This window comes from Oncorhynchus mykiss, chromosome 19 (assembly GCF_057628025.1).
Source record: "Oncorhynchus mykiss isolate SJ-2025 chromosome 19, ASM5762802v1, whole genome shotgun sequence".
Lineage (NCBI taxonomy): Eukaryota > Metazoa > Chordata > Actinopteri > Salmoniformes > Salmonidae > Oncorhynchus > Oncorhynchus mykiss.
Window position 1 is genome coordinate 27,451,488 of NC_143040.1, and position 25,969 is coordinate 27,477,456.

The 25,969-nt window shown below is 44.1% G+C and overlaps 2 protein-coding genes and 1 pseudogene across 36 annotated transcripts; 2 read left to right on the forward strand and 1 right to left on the reverse strand.

The window, feature by feature from the left end:
- Nucleotides 1-997: 997 nt before the first annotated feature.
- Nucleotides 998-17,107, forward strand: LOC110497465 (oxysterol-binding protein 1). 33 transcript variants are annotated; one of them, XM_090210708.1, is made up of 19 exons: nt 1,304-1,544; nt 2,370-2,548; nt 4,673-4,881; nt 6,519-6,687; nt 7,028-7,139; nt 7,486-7,684; nt 7,844-7,958; nt 8,164-8,221; nt 8,347-8,517; nt 9,008-9,253; nt 11,867-11,987; nt 12,100-12,203; nt 12,382-12,662; nt 12,857-13,116; nt 13,584-13,625; nt 14,449-14,481; nt 14,571-14,603; nt 14,743-14,781; nt 15,246-16,876. In XM_090210708.1, exons 2-19 carry the CDS (start codon nt 2,412-2,414, stop codon nt 15,386-15,388), a joined length of 2,472 nt encoding a protein of 823 aa, XP_090066834.1. In that variant the 5' UTR covers nt 1,304-1,544; nt 2,370-2,411; the 3' UTR covers nt 15,389-16,876. The 33 variants fall into 33 exon arrangements, with proteins under 33 accessions (XP_090066815.1, XP_090066814.1, XP_090066827.1 ...); XM_090210689.1 differs by lacking the exons at nt 1,304-1,544; nt 13,584-13,625; nt 14,449-14,481; nt 14,571-14,603; nt 14,743-14,781 and adding an exon at nt 998-1,294 and having other exon boundaries at nt 15,246-17,107; XM_090210688.1 differs by lacking the exons at nt 1,304-1,544; nt 13,584-13,625; nt 14,449-14,481; nt 14,571-14,603; nt 14,743-14,781 and adding an exon at nt 998-1,227 and having other exon boundaries at nt 15,246-17,107.
- On the reverse strand, nt 16,927-25,457 carry LOC110497466 (coiled-coil domain-containing protein 86). Of its 2 annotated transcripts, none has more exons than XM_021573585.3 (4): nt 18,574-22,005; nt 18,309-18,438; nt 17,953-18,027; nt 16,927-17,687 (listed from the first exon to the last, which is right to left on the reverse strand). In XM_021573585.3, exons 1-4 carry the CDS (start codon nt 19,134-19,136, stop codon nt 17,556-17,558), a joined length of 900 nt encoding a protein of 299 aa, XP_021429260.2. In that variant the 5' UTR covers nt 19,137-22,005; the 3' UTR covers nt 16,927-17,555. The 2 variants fall into 2 exon arrangements, with proteins under 2 accessions (XP_021429260.2, XP_036810299.1); XM_036954404.2 differs by lacking the exon at nt 18,574-22,005 and adding an exon at nt 25,277-25,457 and having other exon boundaries at nt 17,195-17,687.
- LOC110497468 (beta-galactosidase-like) lies at nt 22,524-23,774 on the forward strand (annotated as a pseudogene). The gene is made up of 2 exons (XR_016488863.1): nt 22,524-22,895; nt 23,425-23,774. The product of XR_016488863.1 is annotated as a beta-galactosidase-like (transcript).
- Nucleotides 25,458-25,969: the final 512 nt, after the last annotated feature.

Genomic DNA, 25,969 nt, shown 5'->3' on the forward strand with positions numbered 1-25,969 from the left:
TAATGTGCTCAAACATATGGCGGATGTCTAGATTCAGAAATATACATTTTCAAATAAATTTATTCAACATTAAATATATTAACCATCCAGGCAATGTCAGGACATGTAGGCAGAGCAACAAAGGGACCAGTCAAGGTGTTTCGACCCTGGGCCCCCTCTCCCTCCTCTCTCTCTCTCGACCTCTCTCGACCTCTGAATGCTCGAACTGGGAGGATTGACTCCTAGTGAGTTGGCATGGCTCCAGCAGAATCAAATTGACACAGTACCTTAACAGCTGGAGATGGCTCCCAGGTTAGATAAGATTCAGGGGACCGTTGCTCTGAAGAAGGCCTATAAGGTATCCAGAGCATGAGGAAAGCTGCGCCCCTGAGGTGAGGCTGGGTGGCTTCCCCGGTGTGAGGCGCATCCATGGCAGGTGGCAGACCCCCCCCCCCCCCCCCATAGCTGAGGACAGCAGGCCCACCGGGTCAGGAAGTGGTGGGTACCCCAAGTCAGGTGGCTGAGAATCTAGCTGGGTGGGAGTCCTAGGGCCTTACATGGCAGGGGACTCAAAGCAGCTGCTAGTAAGGCCACAAACTGCGACTTGGAACCTAACTGGGCATGAGACATACGGTAGTGCCTCGGACTAGAACAGGACACTACGGGTCAACTGAAGCTGACACTGCTAACAGACTGTGGACCCATGGCACAGACTAGTGGGACAGGAGGCTGGTCAAGATACAGGGTGAGATGTTTTTCATCACCAATAAAATATCTGGAATTGGGGTTATGGTAATCTGTTCCAAGATCTGTGGTTAAGGGAAACTGCTACCCAGAAAGAGCCAGAAAACACCAGGGGTGTATTCATTATGCCGATTATGTTGCAAAAGGGTTCTTAAGTGGAAGCAAAAGGAAAAAAGCTAGGCGGGACCTTCCCGAATTTGTCCAATGGAAACTCTAGTTTTGCTTCTGTTTGGTTCTAAAAACGGTTAACGGTTTCCGTAAGGAATTCACCCCTGTACGCCCCACCCAGTGTTCCACCCAATGACTGTGTTTGAAGGTTCCACCAGAGTTGAGAAATATTACATGAGTTCCTTAAAAAAAAAAAAAAAATCATAAGGTTTCTGACGATGATTCTTATTTTTGTGTTCACGTTTTGAAGCGAGTGTACTTTGTTGAACGTCTCTGGCCGCACACAGGTGGTACCAGTGAGTGGACTAGTTCTTTTTGCATGGACCGGTTCCCCAGGTGGGTGGATATTTAATTTAGGGCCCAATGAAATCTACAATGTGCACACCCCGCCCATTGATACAAGGTAAACGTTAGGTGGGAAGATTTGTAAAAAATAATAATAATAAAATGTTAACAAAAAACTGTGAAATCAATTGTGTTCCTGACATTTAATGCTAAGAACTTTGATTGGGAAGGTTGTGGCTTGATAGCTACGTTTGTTATGCTACTTTCATTTTTTTAAGCAAAAGTAAATGTCCAGTCGGATGTTGAAGTTGTCAAGGTATAGTAGCCCAAGGAAATTGCGTCAGTTTTTCCTCGACATATTGATACAGGTTGGTTGATTGTATGGCTCATTAATTTACTAGCTATACGAGCATAATAAAGTGTATTTTTATTTGCAAAACTTAAGTTGATAAGCTGCTCAAGGCATCGACTCTCGGTCGACGGTCGTTAGCGCCGAGGTGGATCCGCCTGTCATTGTCGTGAGTGCGGTGTGTGATGCTGCACTTTAGCGCCAGGCTGTGCTGTGTTGTTAGGCCGCTAGTAGCTTATTGTTGATTTTGCACTGACAGTGCTAAATGTGTAAAGTGTATAGTCATTGCAAATTGTGTAGTAGTAACTAATATCCCTCTAGCTTCGTGCCAAAGTTTGGATGGAAACGTTATTGCTCTTCATGCTCTCGACAAGACTGGCTATGCCGTTAACGTTAGCTACTGTAACTAGTTTAGCCTATCTAGCGCGACGTTTGCAGGCTAGCTAGGAAGATAAGTCTTGTTAAAATCACTAGCAGCAGTTGGTCTCCAACAACTTATCCAGCTTAGCTAGCTAAGTTTCTGATATGACTTGCTATATCAATTTACGCAATATGATACTGTTAACCAAAGCCAGACAGTTGACACTGACAGGTAGGCTAGTGTCACTGATTGTTGCCCAAAGGCCGGTAGATGGCGATATCGAAATTACTCAATATCGTCATCTGCCGGCCTTTGGGTTATGCTGATTTGTAGTGACTGTCGAAACTGTTCTGACTTGACACTGACAGCATACGTGGTCTTCTAGTATGTATCCCAAGTATGTATGGATTAGTTGGCTAGTAAATAGTCTGTAGATTTTCCCATGCCATTTCCAGGTTGTCTTACTGTTTTTCACCTCCCTAGGCTCCAATCTACTAGCCTACTGTGGAGGCTCAGACTGTCGTAATGTCGGAGCCCAAGGCACTCACCCCGACTCCGGCTGGAGACACATACAAAGGATGGCTATTCAAATGGACAAATTACATCAAGGGCTACCAGCGACGATGGTTTGTCTTGAGCAACGGTTTACTATCCTACTACAGGTAAGAACGGGGCGAGATGGGGTGGCATGATATAGTACCTCTTCGCATCCTCTGTAACAGATAAGACTAACAGTTACCAGAAATCTTTGCTGCCTGTAATTGAGGGCCGTTCCTGCTTGTGGGCATTCCTGCATCTGCAGGAACCCCTCTTTATACTTCTATTGGTACATTTTTAAGCTAGGACTCCAGTACACAGGCAGGAGGTAGGGTGCTCCAGTACAGTAGGTGGCGGTAATGCACCTTAACATTGGATGCCAACCGCCAATAAACCCCACAGAAGAGGAGGCGGGGGGTGACAACGTCGGTAGCTAGCTAGGACAAAGGTAGTCTGTGTTCTTCGCCTCTGCTTGTCTGGCACTGTTTTCCCGCAGTTCTGTAAACAACGGTGAGGCCAGGTGTTTGACAAGTGGGAGTGAAGGACACTGTTCTAGCTAGTTAGTTAGCTAGCTAGGAATCCGGTACAGCAGGCGGGATAAGTAGCTAGCTAGCACACCAGTAGACAGTGTACTGCACCCCGCCTGTTAGGCACTGCTTTCCAGCAGTTCTGTTAACAAGGGCAGGTGTTTGTGCCAGTGGGAGTGAAGGACAATGTGCAAGCTAGCTTGTTAGCTAGGAGGAATCTGGTACACAGCAGGCGGGGGCGACACCGGTAGCTAGGTCATAGGATACCGGTAGACAGTGTCCTTAGCCCTTGACGAACTTTGATAATACTTTTATTTTTTATTTGACCCACATTTTAATCGCCTTGACAATCAATAGAAATCCCAAATAACAAAAGTGTAACGGAAGCATGACGATGTCGTGCTTGAGGTGGGGGCATTCCTGCAGATGCCGTAATGCCCCCATGCAGATACATCCTGAATTGCGGGCCGCAATCACATGCTATTGGAAAAATCTAGAAGAATGTCATTGTTATCCAGGGATATGGCTAGGGTCATTTTTCCACTGTCAATGTATAGACAGTTACATTATAGCTGTGATTTGCTCTGTGTTGTGTTGACATTTGTCCTGCACTATAAGGTGAATACAACTTGCTCCTTTTATATGCCTATCATGAGTTTTGACTATGGCGCACAGTATCATAAAGAAATTGAAGCTAGAGGTCATCGTGGAGTCCCTGTTTAACTCTTTGCCATTTAATGGTGTCACAATATTGCATGACTCATCTTCGTTTTGCTTGCAACAAAGACGTGTGTCTGAATGCTTGGCCTGTTTTCGGCCCTGTGGAGGAGTCATCATGTCTTCACTGGGCTGTGTAATATGAGTCGTGTTTGTTTAATGAGTTTTGGAGACACATGTCGCTGTGTACCATTCACCTCCCACTCCAAGCACGCTGTGTGTTGTGAACAGTACTGTTTGCCTAACCATTTAGAATCCGGTGATAAGCACGTTCACACACTTCATGGTCCTCTCTCTGAGTCTTGTTTTCTCTCAAATAACTTGCCAAGAGTGCATTTAGCGAGACATTTGCTCAAAGGTTTTTGCAATCATGCAAAATTGCCAAACCAGAAATATGAAATGTTTTTCCAACGCTAGGCTAGATTGTCCCTGAGATAGCATAGCTGTATTGGACAGATTCCTTTGTTCCATATGAACAAATTAGTTAGGCAACAATAGCCAATATTCCAGACTGGACCATCAGAGTCAGCTGGTTTCTATTGCAACACTTCCCTGTAATCTGAGTATTGGGTCCCCACTCCTCTTTTCTGGTGTAATCATAATGGTTCCTGGTTAAACTGGCTGTAATCAGAGACTTTTACATAATGGAATGTAAAATAAAGCAATGTGGAACAGAGAGCATTGTTGTCCAAAATTAGTTTACTCAATTTTGCTCCAACTAGCCTAGCTTCCTCAGTCTGAACATATTCCCTAACCTCTTTCCCTGTTTCTGGTGTTAGTTAGGCATAATTTAAGTGATGTCTTCATCTTGGCTTCCAGTAGGGTTAGAGAAGCTTCTGCCGTATTGCTTCCTATATGGTTCCTTCAGATGAGCAAACACTGAAGAGGATCAGGTTAGGGGGCTAGGAGTTGTTTTCGGACCAGCCATACAAGCAGGAGTTGGAGCTGGTTCAGGAGTTGGATCTGGGTAAACCTACCCTTCTCTCTCACTCTGTTTCTCCCCAGGACCCAGGCAGAGATGGGCCACACATGCCGGGGCACCATCAACCTGGCCACGGCCAACATCGCGGTGGAGGACTCGTGCAACTTTGTCATCTCTAACGGCGGGGCGCAAACCTACCACCTGAAGGCCAGCTCTGAGGTGGAGCGGCAGCGCTGGATCACCGCCCTGGAGCTGGCCAAGGCCAAGGCTGTCCGCAATCAGGCCGAGTCTGGTGAGGGAGGGAGGAGAGGAAAAAGGAGGAGGGAGAGGAAGGGATTTGTCTGGGTAGAACGGTCTGTGATGGGTACAGAGAGGGAAAGGGAACAAGGGTTGAGGGGGGTGTCTGAGTGGAGTGTATACTGTATGTGTTTGTTCATGTTCCTTTGAGAAAGAGGTGGTTATGGAGAGAGAACATGTTTTTTTATTCTCAAGAATTTCGGTTTACTGTATAACCCCCAGTTAGAGTGAGGGGGTGGGGCTATCATTCTGACATAATCTATTTTTTTTATTCATATACTGTACCAGTCAAAAGTTTGGACACCTACTCATTCCAGGGTTTTTCTTTATTTTTACTATTTTCTACATTGTAGATAACATGGAATCATGTAGTATCCAAAAATATTTTAGATTCTTCAAAGTAGCCACCCTTTGCCTTGACGACGGCTTTGCACACTCTTGGTATTCTCTAAACCAGCTTCTTGAGGTAGTCACCTGGAATGCATTTCAATTAACAGGTTTGCCTTGTTTAAATTTTAATTTGTGGAATTTCTTTCCTTAATGCGTTTGAGCCAATCAATTGTGTTATGACAAGGTAGGGCTATCTTCTGAACACCACCACTATTTGGTAAAAGACCAAGTCCATATTATGGCAAGAACAGCTCAGAAAAGCAAAGAGAAACGACAGTCCATCATTACTTTAAGACATGAAGGTCAGTCAATCCGAAAAATATCAGTGCAGTCGCAATAACCATCAATCACTATGATGAAACTGGCTCTCATGAGGACCGTCACAGGAAAGGCAGACCCAGAGTTACCTCTGCTGCAGAAGGTAAGTTCATTAGAGATACCAGCCTCAGAAATTGCAGCCCAAATAAATGCTTCACAGAGTTCAAGTAACAGACAGATCTCAACATCAACTGTTCAGAGGAGACTGCGTGAATCATGCCTTCGTGGTCAAATTGCTGCAAAGAATCCACTACTAAAGGACACCAATAATAAGAAGAGACTTGCTTGGGCCAAGAAACACGAGCAATGAACATTAGAGCGAAGGAAATCTGTCCTTTGGTCTGATGAGTCCAGATTTTTGGTTCCAACCGCCGTGTCTTTGTGAGCCGCGGAGTAGGTGAACAGATCTCTGCGTATGTGGTTCCCACCGTGAAGTATGGAGGAGGTGTGGGGCGACTTTGCGTATGACATTGTCTGATTTATTTAGAATTCAAGGCACACTTAATCAGCATGGCTACCACAGCATTCTGCAGCGATACGCCATCCTATCTGATTTGCACTTAGTGTGACTGTCATTTGTTTTTCAACAGGACAATGACCCAACAAAGAGTCCTTCAAGACTGTTGGAAAAGCATTCCAGTTGAAGCTGGTTGAGAGAATGCCAAGAGTGCAAAGCTGTCATCAAGGCAAAGGGTGGCTACTTTGAAGAGTCTAAATATTTGTATTTGTTTAAGACATTTTTGGTTACTACATGATTCCCATGTGTTTTTTGTAGTTTTGATGTCGTAACTATTATTCTAAAATGTAGAAAAAGAAAGAACCCCTGGAATGAGCAGGTGTCCGAACTTTTGACTGGTACTGTATATTATAGTGTGTGTGTGTGTGTGTGTGTCAATCCCTTTCCTTTCTTTTCTTCTTCTCCAGACGACTCTGGTGATGAGTGTCCCACGTCACCCCCTACCTCGGGACAGGGCGGAGGGGCTCGTAACTCTAACTCAGAGGTACAGTCCACACTACGCACTCTGGGCAGCAAGGTGGAAGACCTGAGCACCTGCAATGACCTCATCGCCAAGCACGGCTCTGCCCTCCAAAGGTCAGAGGTCAACCCATCACGCTCACACAAACCTTACAATAAACAACTGGTTGAATCCCCATGTATAGACACCGATGGTAATACAACAAGATAACTTTGCCCACATCCATAGAACACATCAATGGATGCAAAAAGCTATTGTTTTGTTCTATCCTTACAAGCACATAGTAACTGGTTGGCCAACTAAGGGCTAAGATTTTGTTATGGACCAGATATGTGTCTTGGTTGCAGAGTCGTCTGAGTGAATAAACAAATTACAAACACTACATACAAAAGGGATGGGCTGAGGGGATGGGTTGAAGGCACTGGTTGACTCTCCTTAGCTGTGCCTCTGTCCTAGGTCCCTGTCAGAGCTGGAGGGGGTGCGGCTGGGAGGCGACACGGATGGCAAGATCCGGCAGGTGACGGAGAGAGCAACGTTGTTCCGCATCACCTCCAACGCCATGATCAACGTACGTGTTGTTATTGTTTTTGTAGAGTGCGAAGGACGACACTGGTTTACAAAGCGTCGTACATAGAATACAGTCGAGGTCTAATAAATCAGTGTAATAATTTAGTAAAGACCTCGTTCTAGCTGAAGCCCACCGTACGAGCCATCTGTATCTTGACTGTTACACAACCATTTACAAGGCTTTGTAGTATATTCTGAATGTTCTAAAAGCGTTTCTGTGACGTTTCCCTAACGTACCCCCCCCCCCCCCGGGCGTGCAGAGTCTCCCTGGCCCAGACCCACCGTACTGTTTTTGGTGTTTTTATAAAATGTTCCTCTAACCTTTCCCTAATGTTTCTCCCCCCCAGGCGTGCAGAGACTTCCTGTCCCTGGCCCAGGCCCACAGTAAGCGGTGGCAGAAAGCCTTGCATTCGGAGCGGGACCAGAGGATAAGGCTGGAGGAAACATTGGAGCAGCTAGCCAAGCAGCACAACCACCTGGAGAGGGCCTTTAGAGGGGCCACCGTACTGCCCCTCTCCCAGAGCAACCCCGCCTTGGACAGCAAGAGTAAGGCATCACCTCTGACCCACGAACGATCTGTTACATTAAACTCTTTGAACCCCTGAACCTCAACGCCAATCTGGCTGTTAGCCTGCTAGTTAAGTCAACCGCTGAATCGACGACCTGCTCTCATTCATAGTATTTTGTTTTCTCCCCCTCTCTCAGGTTCGGGCTCAGTAAAGGGTGACGCGAGCGACGAGGATGATGAGAACGAGTTCTTTGACGCTATGGAGGACCCGGCGGGGTTCATTACTGTACCGGCCGACCCCAAGTATCATAGGTCAGCACGCCTCTACCTCTTTTTTTTTCTTCTTTTTGTTCTCTTTTCTTTCTTTTTCTCTCGCTCAACCTCCTTTTTAACAATACAAATGGCATGGCATTTAATGAGCGATTTTTAAACTGAGCTTTTAGAAGGCAAACTGTAATTGGTAAGATGCATTTATTTTTCTCTTATATATATCTCTGTTTCTTTCTCCTCCACCCAGAAGGTCAGGAAGTAACGTCAGTTGTCTCAGCACTGAGACTGGGATTGATGACCAATCAGTGAGTGTGTAAATGTGTTTAGAAATGTATTATTTTAATTTTTATTACTTGCTTTATAGGATGTCCCTTGAAAAAAAAAAAAAAAAATTTGTGTGTGTTCTGCCCTCTTCTTTGGCCGCCCACAGCTTTGTGACGAGCAGTCGTTGGGGTCCAATCCGGAGTCGCCGCAGTCCCTGGAGGTTGAGCCAGTGAGGAAGAGGCGGACCAAAATCCCAGACAAGCCCAACTATTCTCTGAACCTCTGGAGCATCATGAAGAACTGCATCGGCAAGGAGCTCTCCAAGATCCCCATGCCTGTAAGAAACACGTGTAGTTGTGTGTGTGTGTGACTATAGACTACTGCAGCACACTCTAAGCATTGCTTTCAGCTCTGTGTATTGTATTGAACGAGGGCAATCGGGAGAGAACATCTTTCTGGAATGAAATGCATCGACAGGTAACTGCCAGAAATAAAGGAAACACTCTACTTGAGTGGATACAGAGTATATTGAAAGCAGGTGCTTCCACACAGCATGGTTCCTGAGTTTATTAAGCGGTTAAGGAGCATAGGGGGTTTAAAGTGTGTGTGAGACAACGTTTTCCATCAACAAAACACCGACTGTTGGAATGTTTCATGGAACAATGGTGTTGCATCCTTCCAATAGAGTTCCAGACATTTGCAGAATCAATGCTAAGGCGCATTGACACTTCATGTCAGTGTTTCCTTTATTTTGGCAGTTACCTGTATTTTTCCCTAACTTGTCCATTCCAAGTTTCCTTTCTCTCCCCCTTTTCTCCCCTTCTCAGGTGAACTTCAACGAACCAATTTCCATGCTCCAGCGTCTATCCGAGGACTTGGAGTACTATGAGCTCCTAGACAAGGCAGCTAAATGCCAGAGCTCCCTGGAGCAGCTGTGCTACGTGGCTGCCTTCACTGTATCATCCTACTCCACTACGGTCCACCGCACAGGGAAACCCTTCAACCCCCTACTGGGGGAGACCTACGAACTGGACCGGCTGAGGGAGAGCGGCTACCGCTCACTGTGTGAACAGGTAAAAAAGGGAGGGAGGGGGGGCAAGGGAAAGACTGGTAGGAAAGAGAGGAAATTGGAAAAACAGAAGGGGGAGTGAGGGCTACAGGTTCAAATGGCTAAGAGGGAGGGGGCAGAGAGGGGGAGTATTAGAAAATAAGCTTTGCATCTACAGTGGCTATATGTTTTTAAAACCAATACACATTCAATAAACCACAAATTGACATCGCAACAATTTTGATCGTATCAATCTGGTTTATTGCAACGAGGAGACGCCTTCAGAACAAAAGCAGAGAAGGCCCTTAAGCATTAATCTCACAGCATCAAATGTTCTGTAAACACCAGCCCGAAAGGCTTGCAGGAAGTCGCTGCTACAGTGTCACAGATACATTATCGCTGTCCTAGAATCCAGTCTGGCGTCAAACATTAACCATAACATTCAACACTGGCAGACATTCGATACTGGCAGTTAAACAGGTCAAATGTAAGAAGATAAGTACTTGGTTACAACAGATAAATATAAACTAACAAGTGACAACTACTTAATTAGATATATTACTTCAACATACAGTACCAGACAAAGGTTTGGACACCTACTCATTCAAGGCTTTTTCTTTATTTTGACTATTTTCTACATTGTAGAATAATAGTAAAGAAATCAACACTATGAAATAACACATGGAATCATGTCGTTACCAACAAAGTATTAAACAAAACTAAATATATTTGAGATTCTTCAACGTATCCACCCTTTGTCTTGATGACAGCTTTGCACACTCTTGGTATCTTCTCAACCAGCTTCACAGGGAATGCTTTTCCAACAGTCTTGAAGGAGTTCCCACATATGCTGAGCACTTGTTGGCTGCTTTTCCTTCACTCTGCGGTCCAACTCATCCCAAACCATCTCAATTGGGTTGAAGTTGGGAGATTGTGGAGGCCAGGTCATCTGATGCAGCACTCCATCACTCTCCTCCTTGGTCAAATAGCCCTGACACAGCCTGGAGGTGTGTTGGGTAATTGTCCTGTTTGCAGCAATTCAACCATGAAGGCCTGATCCACACAGTCTTCTCTGAACTGTTGTGTCTGTTCCTTGAACTCTGAAGCATTTATCTGGGCTGCAATTTCTGTGGCTGGTCATTTTAATGAACTTATCCTCTGCAGCAGAGGTAACTCTGGGTCTTCTTTTTCTGTGATGGTCCTCATGAGAGGTAGTTTCATCATAGCACTTCATGGTTTTTTTTGCGACTGCACTTGAGTAGATTTTCAAAGTTCTTGAAATTTTCCAGATTGACTGACCTTCATGTCTTAAAGTAATGATGGACTTATTTGCTTATATGAGCTGTTTTGGTCTTTTACCAAATAGGGCTATATTCTGTATACTTTTTTAGCAAGGCACACCTGTTAATTGTAATGCATTCAAGGTGACTACCTCGTGAAGCTGGTTGAGAAAATGCAAAGCTGTCAAGGCGAAGGGTGGCTACTTTAAAGAATCTCAAATATATAAAATATATTTTGATTTGTTTAACTTTTTTGCTTACTACATGATTCCATATGTGTTATTTCATAGTTTTAGATGTCTTCATTATTATTCTACAAAGTAAAAATGAAGAAAACCCTGCAATGAGTAGGTGTCCAAACATTTCACTAGTACTGTACATGGTTAATTCCTGTTTCCCTTCCCCAAGGGAATGCATCTTTCTGTGTCTCCTCGCACATACAATTATGTTTATTACATATCAATCCATATCAACAGTAAATCAAATACAGGAAAAGAATGACTCAAATCATTTCCCATTACAATTCTCACAGTACATTTACAGGGAAGGCATCGATGGGTAGTGGTACCTCTAGAAACAGCCAGTTAGTCAGAGAACTGTCAAGAGTTCCAGCACTGTCCATCACCTGTGGTGCTGAAACGTTCCCTTCTGCTGTAGCACATACCAACAGTACGCCACATAATACCCATAAAACCACGGAAATGGTTCCAATGGTTTTTCCACCATTCATTTTACACATTGTGTGTTTTACAAAAGAAATTGAATTAACTGTGTTTGGTGTCGGCTTACCTTTTGCGTGATGTTTTTGATAGCCGTGAGTTTTATCAATATATTTGCCTCAATTGACAAAAAAAATATTGCTACGCTAATTATTGATGAAGTTACCTTGTCCAAGACATTTGCGCGGTTATCAACACATCACGCCAGGGTAAGCCTACACAAAACACAAACCTTATGAATTAGTTCTAAAATCCCAATGGAAAAATTAATGTAAAAAAACCCAGACCCACCATTTCCGGGTTTCATGACTCATACTCTGGTACTCAATTCCCTGGGAGGGAAAGAGAGGAAAACGGAGAGGAATACACCCTAGTGTCAGCTGTGAGAAACAACGTATCTCTTTATTCACACACTTACACTTTACATACATTTTTACATGTGGTTGTGCTGGGCTAAAACAACACATCTGACTCAAATAATCGGCTAATCATCAAGCCATTAATTAGTCGAATCAGGTGTTTTTAGTGCAAAGTTAAAAATAAAAATGGTACTCTGTGGGTCCCCAGGACCGGAGTTGCAAAACACTGTGCTTAGTGACTCAATTGTAATATCACCCTACCCAATCCTCCTCCATCCAGGTGAGTCACCACCCTCCTGCAGCGGCTCATCATGCCATCTCAGAGAGAGGCTGGACCCTCCGGCAGGAGATCTCCCTCGCCAGCAAGTTCAGGGGAAAATACCTCTCCATCATGCCTCTGGGTAAGGCAGTGTGTGAGGACTGATAGTTGCAGCCAATGTTTTCATCACGCTCAATCTTTGTTTGTTTAGTTGGCATTTGACATGTTTACTGTGGTGTAACTGTCTTCCACAGGCTCTATCCAATGTATGTTTGAGAAGAGCAACAATCACTACTCGTGGAAGAAAGTTACTACAACAGTACACAACATCATTGTGGGCAAATTGTGGATCGACCAGGTAAGAAAAATATCACACACGATGGCTATATCTGTTAAAGTGACATTATCATGCCACAATCTTTGGAATAGACATATGCAGAACCAACTGTGGGTGTTAGGAGATTTTAGACATTCAAGATGTATTTTGTTGATCTACACACACACAGAATTCCATTTTCTCTCTCTGTTTTTCTCAGTCGGGCGAGATAGACGTGGTGAACCACCGGACCGGCGACCGCTGCCATCTCAAGTTTGCCCCGTACAGCTACTTCTCCAGAGACGTGGCCAGGAAGGTGACTGGTGTGGTGGCAGACAAGGAGGGTAAGGCCCACTATGTGCTGTCAGGGACGTGGGATGAGAAGATGGAGTTCTCCAGGGTGATGCAGAGTAATAAGGGCGAGAACGGCACCGAGGGCAAACAGAAGACCGTCTACCAGACGCTCAAAGCCAAGGAGCTCTGGAAGAAGAACCCACTACCGTGAGTAGAGGGTGGGGGTGGGTGAGGGTGTGTTTTTTACATTTTATTTAGATTTATTTTTTGCTGAAGTGCAGCAAACGAGAAAGACATTTGGTGTGTCAAAGAACACAGCTTTTTCAATCATCTCACCTCTGTTGTTTGGTCTCTCTCGCTCTCTCATTTCCCTTCTTTATTTCCCATCCTCTCATCTGCAGTGAGGGTGCGGAGACCATGTACTACTTCTCGTCGCTGGCGCTGACGCTCAACGAGCCCGAGGAGGGTGTGGCGCCCACCGACAGCCGGCGACGGCCCGACCAGCAGCTGATGGAGGCGGGCCGGTGGGACGAGGCCAACGCCGAGAAGCAACGGCTGGAGGAGAAGCAGAGGAGCGTCCGCCGCGAGAGGGAGCGAGAGGCCCAGCAGGCAGCCAACCTGCCTGAGGAGGGGGCAGAGGGGGTGGAAGTAGCGGAGGACGGTGAGAAAGAGGGAGGGGGGCGAGGGAAGGAGGTGCAAGAAGGGCTATATCCCAGTTTATCTCCTTCCTTCCAAGGTGTTCACTTTCCTGTACTTATTTGAAAGGAAATGACTGGTATAAGAAACATGGTGGAGACACCCACTAACCTATGTCTCACCAATCCAATATTTGAAGTAGTAAACAAGTGCACAATTGAGGATATTATTGGGACATTCCCAAGATGGGAGCAAGATCCATTTCTTGTGCTTGTAAGCAAGTACTCACCATTAACTTGAATGAGGAGTCTGGTCTCTTTGGCTTCTATTGTAGTTAGAGAGAGGAAAAGGAGATGGAGGCAGGTTGGAGGAAAGACAAAGTGAGTGTGTCGTCCCAGAGCTGTCTGTGTTCATAGTCTACCTGTCTGTCCCTTTCTCCTCTTGTATATATCTCTGTCTTTCACACGTTTGTCTGTCTCTCTGTCCCCCAAGCTGTCATTGAGGACTCTTTCATCACTGACTCGCCTTTGAAAAGCAAGTACTCCTCTCTTCCCCCTATTGTCTCACTACCTTTACTATCACACACACACACAATCCGTTCCACTTTTCACACGGTAGGTGTATGTAATAACTCTGACGAGCCATCATATCCCACTTTCTTTATTCATCTATCCATCCTTGGTTTGTGCTGTGTTCAGCCGATGCAGTGGAGATTGGTACAGAAGCGAGCCAGGCTTCGGACGAAAGCAAGTACCACAAACTCCCGCCCTTCCTCCGTCCATCTGTGTCCTTATAGCACACTCCCTCGTTTTCTCCACCCTTTCGCTCTCTTATTCCCTCTCCTGACACTTGATCCTGCTATCACTGTCCGTTTAGTGTGTGTATACAAAGGTAGTTGGCTAGCTTTTTTTGTGTCGCAAATATGCTTTTCAATCAATACTGTGTTCATTAGTGCACACTGTAACAAAATGTTTTGCAACAACTCTTATTTGACAAGTTCAGGTAGTCCCTTCTTGTTTTGGAATGTTTGTCTACCTAAGATGTCTAGTGAATATGACCCAGATTTCCAGGCTATGCCTAGAAATGACTTATCATTGGTGCTGTGAAATTCACCTTTGAATTCTAATACTCGAGGAATGTTTAAATTGATATGCAGCAATGTCCTGTGGTAGCAAACAGCTCAGTAGCGTAGTTAAAATAGGCTAGCTTTAATTTTTCACATCACACCAGTAAGTATCATAGTATATGAAATACATGTATTTGGTTAGGTTGCAGGTTCGCCCCCCCCCCCCTTCCCCTCTTCTTTTCATAATTTCATTCCTTTGTCAATTTTTCATGTTCCTCTCTCCCCCTTCAGCGGACCCCGATGATTCTCCACCTCACACTCCAAGCAAGTAGCCCTCTACTCTTTTCCTCTCTATATCACTGTTTTTCTATCCACACACTCACATACTCATCTGTCAGTCTTCCCTTTTGCAGCCTCACGTGGTCCGCCCCTCTCAGAGTATCAAAGCAAGTATTCATTGTTCGGGACACACACAACCATGATTTAATTCTCGTACCTTTTTAGATACAATTTCCACATCAGCCATCATTCCACCATCCCTCATATTTCCATTCCCCCCCCCCCCCCCCCCCCCCCCCCCCCCAGTCGATGACATGGAAGGTCATTATGGAGCTGCTGTCAAAAGCAAGTAGCACCAGTGCTGTTCTTTCTCTCTCCTTCTGTCTCTTTCTCTGTTGTTGTTTGTCTGTAGTATGTCTCCTTCCTCTTAGAAGCTCTAGTAGTTGCAGTATAACTTGGTTGAGAAATACTAGTTCCCAAAGTCTTGCGGTGGTCGTATGTCAAATCTTGTAGCACTAGAAATGATAACTCTGGTAACTATTGTAGCTAGACACCACCATACTGCTGCAATGTTGTCCTTGTCATCCTATTGTTCTAATGTTCTGCTTCTCCAGGATCATACCAAAGAGGGATGAGCCAATACTGTCATAATCATTGCCCAAGCAGTGACCGAAAAACTCCTTACCTCATCCTTCTTTTATATGGTCTTGATGCAGAAGTCCCTGTCCCAAAGCTTCCATGGCAGGTCCTCAACATCTATGGTTATTTCAATGGATTAAATGGCTTTCTTTTTCTCTTATTCCCGTCAGGCGTCCACCAGGACAACTATGAGGCGATGTGGTTCGAGCGGACTGAGGACGCCGTCACGGGAGAGTCCATGCACGTCTACAAGGGGGGCTACTGGGAAGCGAAGGACCACGGCAGCTGGGACGTGTGCCCCGATATATATTGACCCCCCCCCCCATCAGCGAATAGTACTAACCCAGGCATTTGGAATATGGAAGGCCACAAGCTGCCCCTTTTCCCCAATTGAAGAAGGGGCAACCTGGGTATCGACCCTGTTTAACCCCAACCCTCCCTCTTTCAGGATAGATTTTGGGTTGTAATGCCCCCAACCTCTCCCCTATCACTCTCTGTGGGGATGGTGTGCACAGGGGCAGTGTGACCCTGCAGGACAGTGCAAACGGACAGGGGGACAGACCTGTTTTCTTCTGCCTTCATCTTCTGTGTAGGGTCCGTTTCTCCTAGATGCTGATCTGGGGTCCGTTTTGCATTTCCCACCATTGGGGGAGCCGAAGCTGATCCTAGATCTGTAGCTAGGGAAAACGTCACCCCCGATGCTTCAGCTTCACTCCAATGATTAGATATCTCCCTGTAGAGCCACTGGCTAGGCCTTTGTCTTTCTCTGTCTCTTCCTTTGCCGCTCTCTTTCTCTCACACTTCATCTCTTGCTATGTTAGTCTGGAAAAGACTGGGGGCAGATTCTAGCGATTTAACACTAACTCTACCTTGTTCCTCTTCCTAAGGATATGGACAGTTTTGTATGAGTATGTGAAGAGAGGATGGGGGGTTATAATAGCAATGGGTTGGTGCTTATGTCTGTTTTGAGGCTGCCAGATTTTCAAAGTTTCACAAATGCTGTAAAGAGGTGTGTGTGTGTGTGTGTGTCCTCCAGAACTTGGTGACATCACATTAGCTCCTCTGCTGCTTGGCACAAGGATAATTTGGGCTTGGAGCCTGTTTTCCATCTCAAAGCAGCGTAATGGTCTAAATGAAGGATGTATCGCCATAATACTATTTAAACAGTTCCTACTACGCCCTACATCCCAAAGATAACTTCCACCTCTTCCAACAGCAAAGCAATCTAGCGTAGCTGTAGTTTTTTAAAAATAGGATTAGTGTGTGGAGCAGACTTGATCGTAACATATTGGAATAGTGGCCTAGTACTTTACTGGGATGTGTGTCCAAAATAGCACCCTATTCCCTATATAGTGCACTTCTTTTGACACCTTATAGGCCGTGTTCAAAAGTTGTGCACTATAAATTAATAGGGATTCAGGGTGTGTGAGGCCACTCTTCGTCTACATAAATTAAAGTGTGTGTGCAGTGCTAGTACACAATGTGAGCTTGAGTGCAAGGTTTGAGTTCCAAAAATAAATCTTATTTTCAAGTGTACTTAATGTTTGAGTGTGAGGAAAAACTAAAACAGATTGCTAATATTTGTATATATATATCAAATGAAGTAATAATTAGTGTGTTTAAGGTCAGAGAGAACATGAGTTTCTCCTAAAACTGGATTGTCAATTTGTTTGATCACTTCTGTGTTGTCCTAACCCCTGGCCCTGTACAACATGACTGAACAGTTGTGACCCAAGTTTGTTTGCACATACACTGCTGTGAAGACCAATGGTTGTGAAAAAATAAAGTGCAAATACAAAAATTGCTTCACAAAAATATCAGTATCAAAACCATTCATGCGTTGTACCAGAGTTTATACTGCCATATTGGTTGTCTTTTTATTTTCAATAATTCCATCCTGTTTCTCCATTCATCATACTTTCCTATCTTTTTATGCCCATTCATTCTCTTATGGATCTTGGTCAGTGCACTGTGGTGCTCTGAGTGTAACAGCATCGCAGGGTGATTGTAATAAAGCCTGACTGGAGAAGTACACACTTGCTTTATAACATTATTCCTCTAATGCAACACACTAAAGTGGGCAAAAAGCATAATCTAATGACCCCCACAAAGGTTGGGATGTGGTATAAATGGTTTGTTTAATGGAACATTGAATTACAAGTTAAGAATTCTTCCAGCTCACATTTGGATTTCCACAAAAGAGACAGGAGGCACTTTGTGCATCGGCAATGCTCCACAGCTGGATAATTGTTTTTAAAGGGTTTGCTGCTCATGCTCCCCAGTCCCAACAGCCTCACACAGTTAGCATAGCCATGTCAGCCCTAGGCACATCCGAAAGATTAAGTAATATGGTAAATTCCACCACCTTTTTATCCCGGCGGAACTGCAACACCGGGTCATTGCATGTAGCAGATGACCAGTTCTCTCATATCTACATGGGGTGCTTCTGAATGTCCCATCAGTCAACTTGAGCACTCCCTCTACTTGTCCCCTTTCTGTGCAACTTTTGGGTTCCTGGGCCGTGATTTCTGCAGCATGGCGAGTGTGTCCCTCTTCTCAATCTTCCTCAGCTGTTTCTTCTTCATCCTCTTGATCTTCGTTGTGTTCCGGATCTGGGATGGAGACGTCACAAAAAATAAGATGTAGCTTTTAGCCTGGGGCCATATGTATCAAGCGTCAGGACTGATTTAGGATAATTTTTGCCTTTTAGATCAAGAATGATAACATGTACATGGGGGAACCTGATCATAGAACGTGACAATTGACACATATAGCCCCTGAAGTCAGCAATAGAGATCTGCCTGGCTCACGTAGGTTACAGTGAGAAACAAAGACACCATCATTTGGGATCACGTGGGGCTGCGTGTGTTGACTTACCACTTGCACAACTTCGGCCTTCCTCTCATTCTCAGCTCGCCTTTTCAAGTTCTCCTCATGCCGCTTCCTCTTTTCCTGTATGGGATGAAAGATACCCAAACAGTTACATCATTAGGGGATGCCTAAATAATCAGTTGCACTGCCAACCTCTTAAAGAACTGGGAACTCAAAAATACGAGATCGGGTCACTGTGTCAGTGCTCTAGAAAGAGGCCAGAGTTCAAAACACACCCACCCCCCAAGTTACCAGTTGTCTTGAACGCACTTAAGTCTGAGATAGCAGAGTTTCCAGTTTTGAACGCAGTTTAATCACTACTTCTTAAGATGTTAGTGCACTCATGTGAACAGGTGACAGACCTCTTTCTCCCTGGCTTTGTCCCCCTTGAGTTGCAGGGAATATTTCTTCACCAGCTCCTTCTCTCGCTTGGCTGCCATCTTCTTCTCCCAGGAGGAGCACAGTGGCTTGTCTCTTACAAGAGCAGAGAACCTGAAAAACAAGGTACATAAAAAGGCACATTTAATAATTTATGGACACCATAGGCACAGTGTTTGCATTGGCTGGGCTGACTAGTAATAGCATATGCAAGCAGTTAATATATTGTAGGCTATTGCCCCTACTGACCTTTGCTTGTTGCGGTCCTTCCATACACGTCCGGATTTCGGTTTCCCCAAAGGTATCAGGTCAAGTTTCTCATTTGACTCTGAACGAGTCCTCTTTTTGGCCGTTTTATTTGGGCGGTCCGGAACCGTCTCCATTGGTACGGGACCAACCTTGTTTTCCTTCTCGGTGCAATGTTGTGACACAGCTTGAATAAATGTACCTAATGATTTCCCTACAGGTTTGTCTGATTTGACTGGTTTTGGGTATGCCTCAGCTGTTGCCAATGCATTTGATTTGGACTTCCTGCTTTGAAGTTTTTTCGAAAGAGCCTCTTCGGCAACGGGTTCCACGACTACAACCGCTGGTTTGGGTTCCGTCTGGTTCTCTGCATTCTCATTCGGTAACTCTTGAATGACAGATTTCCTTGTTCGGCGTGTTGGAGTCTTCGGTACTTCAGAGTCAAGATACACAGCTGGGGTCCGTACTCTGCGCCCGCTACGAGTCCGAGTCCCAACGGGAGGAGGCAACTCGTCCTCTTCGGCATCCAGTCCTTCGTTTGGTGTTATTTTCTCACTTGTCGACATGTTGTCAAAATTATATGATGGCGTGACCACAACTAATCAAATACATATGTTGTTATTTACAGAACTTTTAGAGACGACAACATGAGCAGAGTTCGGAAGCCCACGTGTGTGTGTGTTTATGATACTTACTACCACCGAGGGAGAAGAGATGACAGGAAGTATGAGCATACAGTTTGCCTTGGGCATTCCATGAGACTGCCGCCTACCGGTAAGGCGTTGGTACTGCCATAACACATCGTCACATGACTTCGTCAACTTCCGCATCTCATTTGTTGACGTCAAGTAAGGCAGTCAGTCAGTCATTCATTCAGTGCATCATGACATTCAAATATGGCTTGCTCATGCCGGGTTGGAGATGTCCTATTTTGTTCCCAAGCACACTTACATAGTTCATTTCGTAGTAGCTTAGTCTGAATTAGTTGGAGAAAAAAAACAGACACATACAGCAAGCTAACGTTACCTAATCAGAATTCAAGCCAGCTTTTGGAATGCACTTAACTTGAATGATGTTTAGATTAGCCTATAACTTCAACTAATCGCATGTTCCTTGAACAATTTTTACCCGCTAGTGCACTGATTTAGCATATCTGGATTGATTGCTTTCAAAGTATAGTAGCAAGCTAGCAACATTTCAAACTCTGCTTAGCTGGCATTACCTATCACAGTTGATCTACTGCAAGCTATAGAAATTAATAACCTAAATGTACATTACAATGACCTATTTCCCACTCTGTATCTGTATTCATTTTAATCGAGAAGTAGGCCTTTTCAACGTTGGCATAGCGTCAAGTAATATAAATACTATAAATTGCTCTCATGATGCGGTCCCTCTGACAACTCTCTCTCTAAAGTCAGTTTGATGTAACCATAAAACAAACAGCACACTGACTCCATGGTTCCCCCAGATTTAAAACTACTATATGTAACTCTTACGTTGTAGAAATCTCTGTCAGCTTGGAGTGCAGCAGACCTTCAGTGTGGAATACAATAATGACTACTTCCTTAAGGATGGCGAAGAGTTCCTCTACATTTCCGGTAGCATCCACTACAACAGGATCCCCAGGGCCTACTGGAAAGACAGGCTAGTCGATATGGCCGGACTGAACGCCATTCAGGTGTATGTAGACTTAGCCTGACGACTCACACTAAGTTATTCTGCTGCTCCGTCGTTCGCTATATACTTTACTCTGAGATTGCCATCATTGAAGTCGTTTGTTGTGATGAGGGGCATTGTGAAATAAAAAACAATGGCATCAGCAATTGGATCGTCTCTAACCAATCAGAGTATCAAAGCCAATGACGATTTTTCAAACCGCCTCTTTACCCATGTGTGTTCTGGCTCTGGCACAACCCATCGGTTTCTGGACCAATGAGACGGCCCAGAATGTGTTCGGATTCGGTGAAGGGTCGGGAGGTATACTCCGATCCAGACTCATTGTGTAGAAGAAACTTAAGTCCGTAAGCTTGGCGTAGCATTTAGCGAGGAGCCTGGGTAGCCAGGCAAATGTAGACTGGCCACTATGTCATAAATACACTGAATGCCAACCAGTTAGATTAGTGTCTTCAATGGTCCTTCTAGTTTTCAGTTAGTAATTTCAGTGGCCAATTTGGACATAGAATTAACGTTGATCAAAGTAATTCAAAGAAAGAGCCATTTAATCAAATCACCTCCAAATATTGATAACCAGACAGAATTCCTTCATCGGGCCTTAAACCTCAGACAGAGCTATGATTTACCATCTGGTGGTATGGACTTAAATACTACTTCATTGTCCATTTTGGTTGAAAAATTACATTTGACATTCCAGGTACATCCCCTGCAATTTCCATGAGCTCTCCCCGGATCGGTACAACTTCAGTGGGGACAGGGACCTAGAACACTTCCTGCAATTGGCCCAAGACATTGGTCTGCTGGTTGTACTGAGGCCTGGGCCCTATATCTGTGGAGAGTGGGATATGGTGAGAGAATGACTGTAAACAATTGTTTTATGATAAATATACCTGTTGATGATATGATGTGTAATAATGTTGCCAAATTGTGCCTGTATTCCTAGTTGTTTTCAGAAGACGATAAGTCACAATGTTGTAACGACACTTCTACATCAGCTGTGTATTTCTTGACAGACTGTGTGATAATTTGCCAATTTCATGACTTGATCTTTAGGGGTGCTTGCCTGCCTAGCTGCTCCACAAGAAAGACATTGTCCTGCATTCCTCAGACTCAGATGTGTATTGACCGTTAGATGAGAATGTAATGGATTCTATTAGTATTACAATATAAGAATTGTGTTTTTATGACACCTAAATCCATTTGTTTCAGATTACATTGCGGCTGCTGACAAGTGGTGTCGTGGAAATTTCCTCTATTTACCAAATCATGAGAGCAAACCACACACACGTCAGAGTTAGTTATCACAAAGTCCATTTTTAATTATATGAGCTCTATCACAACCCTGTGACTCTCAGATCAATTCAGTGTCTATCAATGAATTCTCTGAGAGCCCCTTCCACATTTCAACTGAGATCCTTTATAGCAAAGACACACAGGATAAGACAGCATCGTCATAATTCATCGTTCAGCTTTGTCTCCTTTCTCAAACTCAGAACCATAAACCAATCCTCCATATCAACAGGCATATATCAAATCCATCCTATCTTGACAAGATCACAGAGACACACTGACTGGCACACAGACATTGTGGAGCCAAGAGATACACGCTTGACCTCTCCCCTCTCTCCGGCCCAAACAACTTAGTCTTGACATAGAACAGATACTGCAACCCCGCCACAGTATTATACAAACATAACATTTTGATGAGAAGTAACTATAAAACATCTTACCTATGTTCCCAACCAATTCTGATTATTCCCCAACAGTGGATGGGCAAACTACTGCCAATGTTAAAGCGTTCCTTTATCAGAACAGTGGACCAATCATTACTGTTCAGGTGAGCCATGTTGATATTCAATGATTAATACAAATTTTAAATGGGGAATCAATAGCAAAAGTTTGGATAACTTCATATTGTGCCTTAATTAACTCTACAATTCAATAGAATATTGTTTGTCAAACATTGCCTCTCATCACCTTAACAAGAGACCATCTCTCTCCTCCTCTCTCCTCTCCCCCTTCTCTCTCTCAGGTGGAGAATGAGTATGGCAGCTACTTTGCCTGTGACTACAACTACCTGAGTCACCTGACCAGTCTTCAGGTTCTTCAAAAAAGGAATATGTATGTTGCAATTCAATATGGTCTGTCACCAGGTTGCTGCTGGAATCCTAGAGCGGGATTAGGCCCTGACCATCAACGTGACTGGGAAGGCTGAGAGTCATGTGGACATACTGGTGGAGAATATGGGCTGAGTCAACAATGGGAAAGACATCAACGACTTTAAGGCAAGATGTTATTTCAAGCTGGCTCTCCATGGTAGACATTTAACCACCATTAATAAAGCACCCTTCCATTAGCTACTTGATTTTACATAACCTTATTCTCTCTCTCTCATTTATTTATATATATATATGAGACACACAGAAGGCCTGGTGTCTAACCTGACATTGGGGGCCGACATCCACACCGGCTGGTTCGTCTTCAGCATCGACAGGGCTGTTAGCCAGGGTCTTCTCTGGGAGATGGGCTCCAGGGAGGCTGGCCTCCCACCACCCTCTCCCCTCTCTGTCCCCTCCTTCTATGGGGGCACCTTCGTCATCCCAGACCTGCCCCAGGATACCTACACCCAGTTCCTTGACTGGAGAAAGGTGGGGTTTTACCTTTAAGAAGATTTTGATTGTTGAATGGCTGTACTGTGTGTTGTTCCTGAGCAGGCACCACAACTACAAATGACCTTCTAGATAATGTGACTGACTAGTCAACTGCAAATGACCTTCTAGATAATGTGACTGACTAGTCCACTGCAAATGACCTTATAGATAATGTGACTGACTAGTCCACTGCAAATGACCTTATAGATAATGTGACTGACTAGTCCACTGCAAATGACCTTATAGATAATGTGACTGACTAGTCAACTGCAAATGACCTCATAGCTAATATCACTGACCTGTGTCATCTGTGCGTTGACAAGACTGGTGTTAGGCTTCTGAGCTAAAAGCCTAGGCATTAGCCTTAGACACACCTCTTCAGATCTCAGGCAAGGTTACTCATCACACAAGCGTGGTTTACTGAACCATGTTATTTTCATATACCCTGGTGGAACATACTTGTTCATGGTCCCTGACATTACTGAATCCTGAACACATCCGGAATCCTGTTGGTTTTTATCACTAGGGCCAGGTGTGGATCAACGGTTTCAACCTGGGCTGCTACTGGCCCGCTCGCGGCCCACAAATCACCTTGTACGTGCCCGCTAGCATCCTGAGCACATGACCGTCCTGGAACTGGAGGGGGCCCATGCACCCCCGGGCTCTGTACTGTGGAGGTCACCAAAACACTAGTCCTGAACGCCACGGTTGTCTGACCACAAACACCAGACGGCGCTGTTCCATAAAGAGGATCTCTCATGAGCACTGATGAAAAATGCACTTACTGTATGCGATCTATTTGCAATGACCTTTTTTTAAAATCAAAAAGTAATGTTTATAAATGAATCACGGGTGGCTGTACCTCTTACCTCTATTTGACAATTCAGGGTCTTAAAACCCTACGTGATTTTGTTTACACAAGCATCTGTATTCAAAGGTGAATTAAGTATGTGTCATTTGAACAGTATGTATGTTTGGAAATTGAATCAAGTTCACTAAGGAAAATTAGTCACTTAGAAGGGCTATGAACTTGAGGTCAGTGGTGCTCAAATCATGACCCTGGAGGTCCATAGTACTGCTGGTTTTCTTTTTATGCCAGTGCTCTATGCAGCTGACAATGCCCCTTTTTAAAGGCATTTTCCCCGATGTTCACAGAGATCACATTCATGGTAAACGCTGGCATGTCTGCTCAAGTGTAAATTACCTTTAAAAGTTTCTTATAGTGCGCTGCGCTATAGAGCGCCTTCCATTAAATCTTGCCCTCTATTGTGAAAATGTGAGCCAAATGATCTGTGCCTTATTGTGTGCCACCTAACTGGGATATTATGCTTTCATAGGTTTCTGTAATGAACCATTTTGGGTGTCTTGTAAATGAATAGTGATTGCGTTCAACTGGAAACCTCATCTGCTTCTTTTGCTCAATTTGATTATTTCAAATACTTTGGGATTTCTTGGTTGTTGTGATTTTTGTTAATGTGTTGTTTAATGTGCAGGCACGAACCATTCTGTACTTTTTGATTTATAAATGTTTTTAATAAAATGTGAATGCTATATGATTACACACAAATGACACAGTGCCGCACAGATGAAGTTAAGATTTGAAATACAGCCCTACATTAAAACAATCCAAATCTTAAACCCAACTATGGAACAATGAAAAGATGAACACAGGAGAGGAGTGTAAAACAGAGCAGCAACATTATACACCCTTATTCATTCCAGAAGCCTCTGTTGTGGCTCTGTAAGCTGGCTCTGTGGTGTCTCTTTGAAGGGGTATATGGGAAGCTGCAACAGAGAGTGACAGGTCGGTGCCTCTGGGAAATGCTTTTGGGAGGAGTTGAGAAGGGTTTGGACCCTCTTCCTGCTCTGGTTCATACCCAGGATGGGCACACGATCACAGGTGGTAAAAGAGGGGAGGGCAGTAAATGACATAATATAACTTCAATTCTCAGTAGCCTACTTATGTGTTCATCTGTTATAATGAAAATGTTGCACACTTACACATGAAAGCTTTCTTTTAATCCCCTGTCAGTTCCTCAAACACCTCCCAGAGTGGGATGATGTTGGGATGCCCATAATATGGTGAAGCAATAGACACTTGACACGATTCAAATCATTTGTCAAATCAATGTATTAAAAACAACATTTTAGCCAGGTTGCAGAACGTGTTACAGAGAACATGTTCACCATGAATCTCAAATCAACCCCAAGGACACTTGTTTTTCTTTAGGCTCCATCTTGCCCTCTGATAGGCTAGGTGACATTTTCACCATATCTTATATGTTTCTACTTGTCTAATGCTCTCAGATGAAGACAAATGGCTAGGGGCAGAGTTGGGACTGAGCTTCAGTCATGTAGTAACAACACATGGTTCTGACCTGTTTCAGCGTTTCCCAGTCGACGTTCTCCTTCCCCAACACTCCCCTCAGTTCCTCTGGCTGGTAGAACTCCACCACGTCCATGTCACACACCTTGAAGAAGCCTTTCCTGAACTCTTCAAACACCTTCTCTATTGACTGGTTGAAGATGTACTTCACATAGGTGTCAACAAACTCCTTCCTGTCAAAAGAATGACAGACCGAGTCAGCGATCCATTGAGTTGTAGCTAGTATAGGTTGGTGTCAATTCCAGTTGGTGTCAATTCAAGGAATGAGAAGACCTATTTACTTTCAATTATGGTTTTTCCATTCATACAATTACATTTCAGGTTGAGATGATTTTTGCCAACTACCCTGGTAGCTGTAGCAATGGAAAAATGTGTCATACTGCAAACCTTGTATTTTGTCAGTTGTAAATATTGCTATAATCTTGCTTGTTAGCACTTGTGATGAGGTCCACCACTATGTCACCCCACATCACCTATAAATAGTGAGTAATGAAAATAGTGAGGTAAATGAACAATGACAACACTGCAGACTGAGGGTATGGACAAATAGATGGGAGTGATCTGGGAGAGACACACTGAAATAATATAATTGATCTTATGTTCAGTTATTCATACCGCTTCACTTCAATTACCTACAGATGTAGGATCTTAATTTGAGCCAATTTGATACAGCAGGAAAATAATC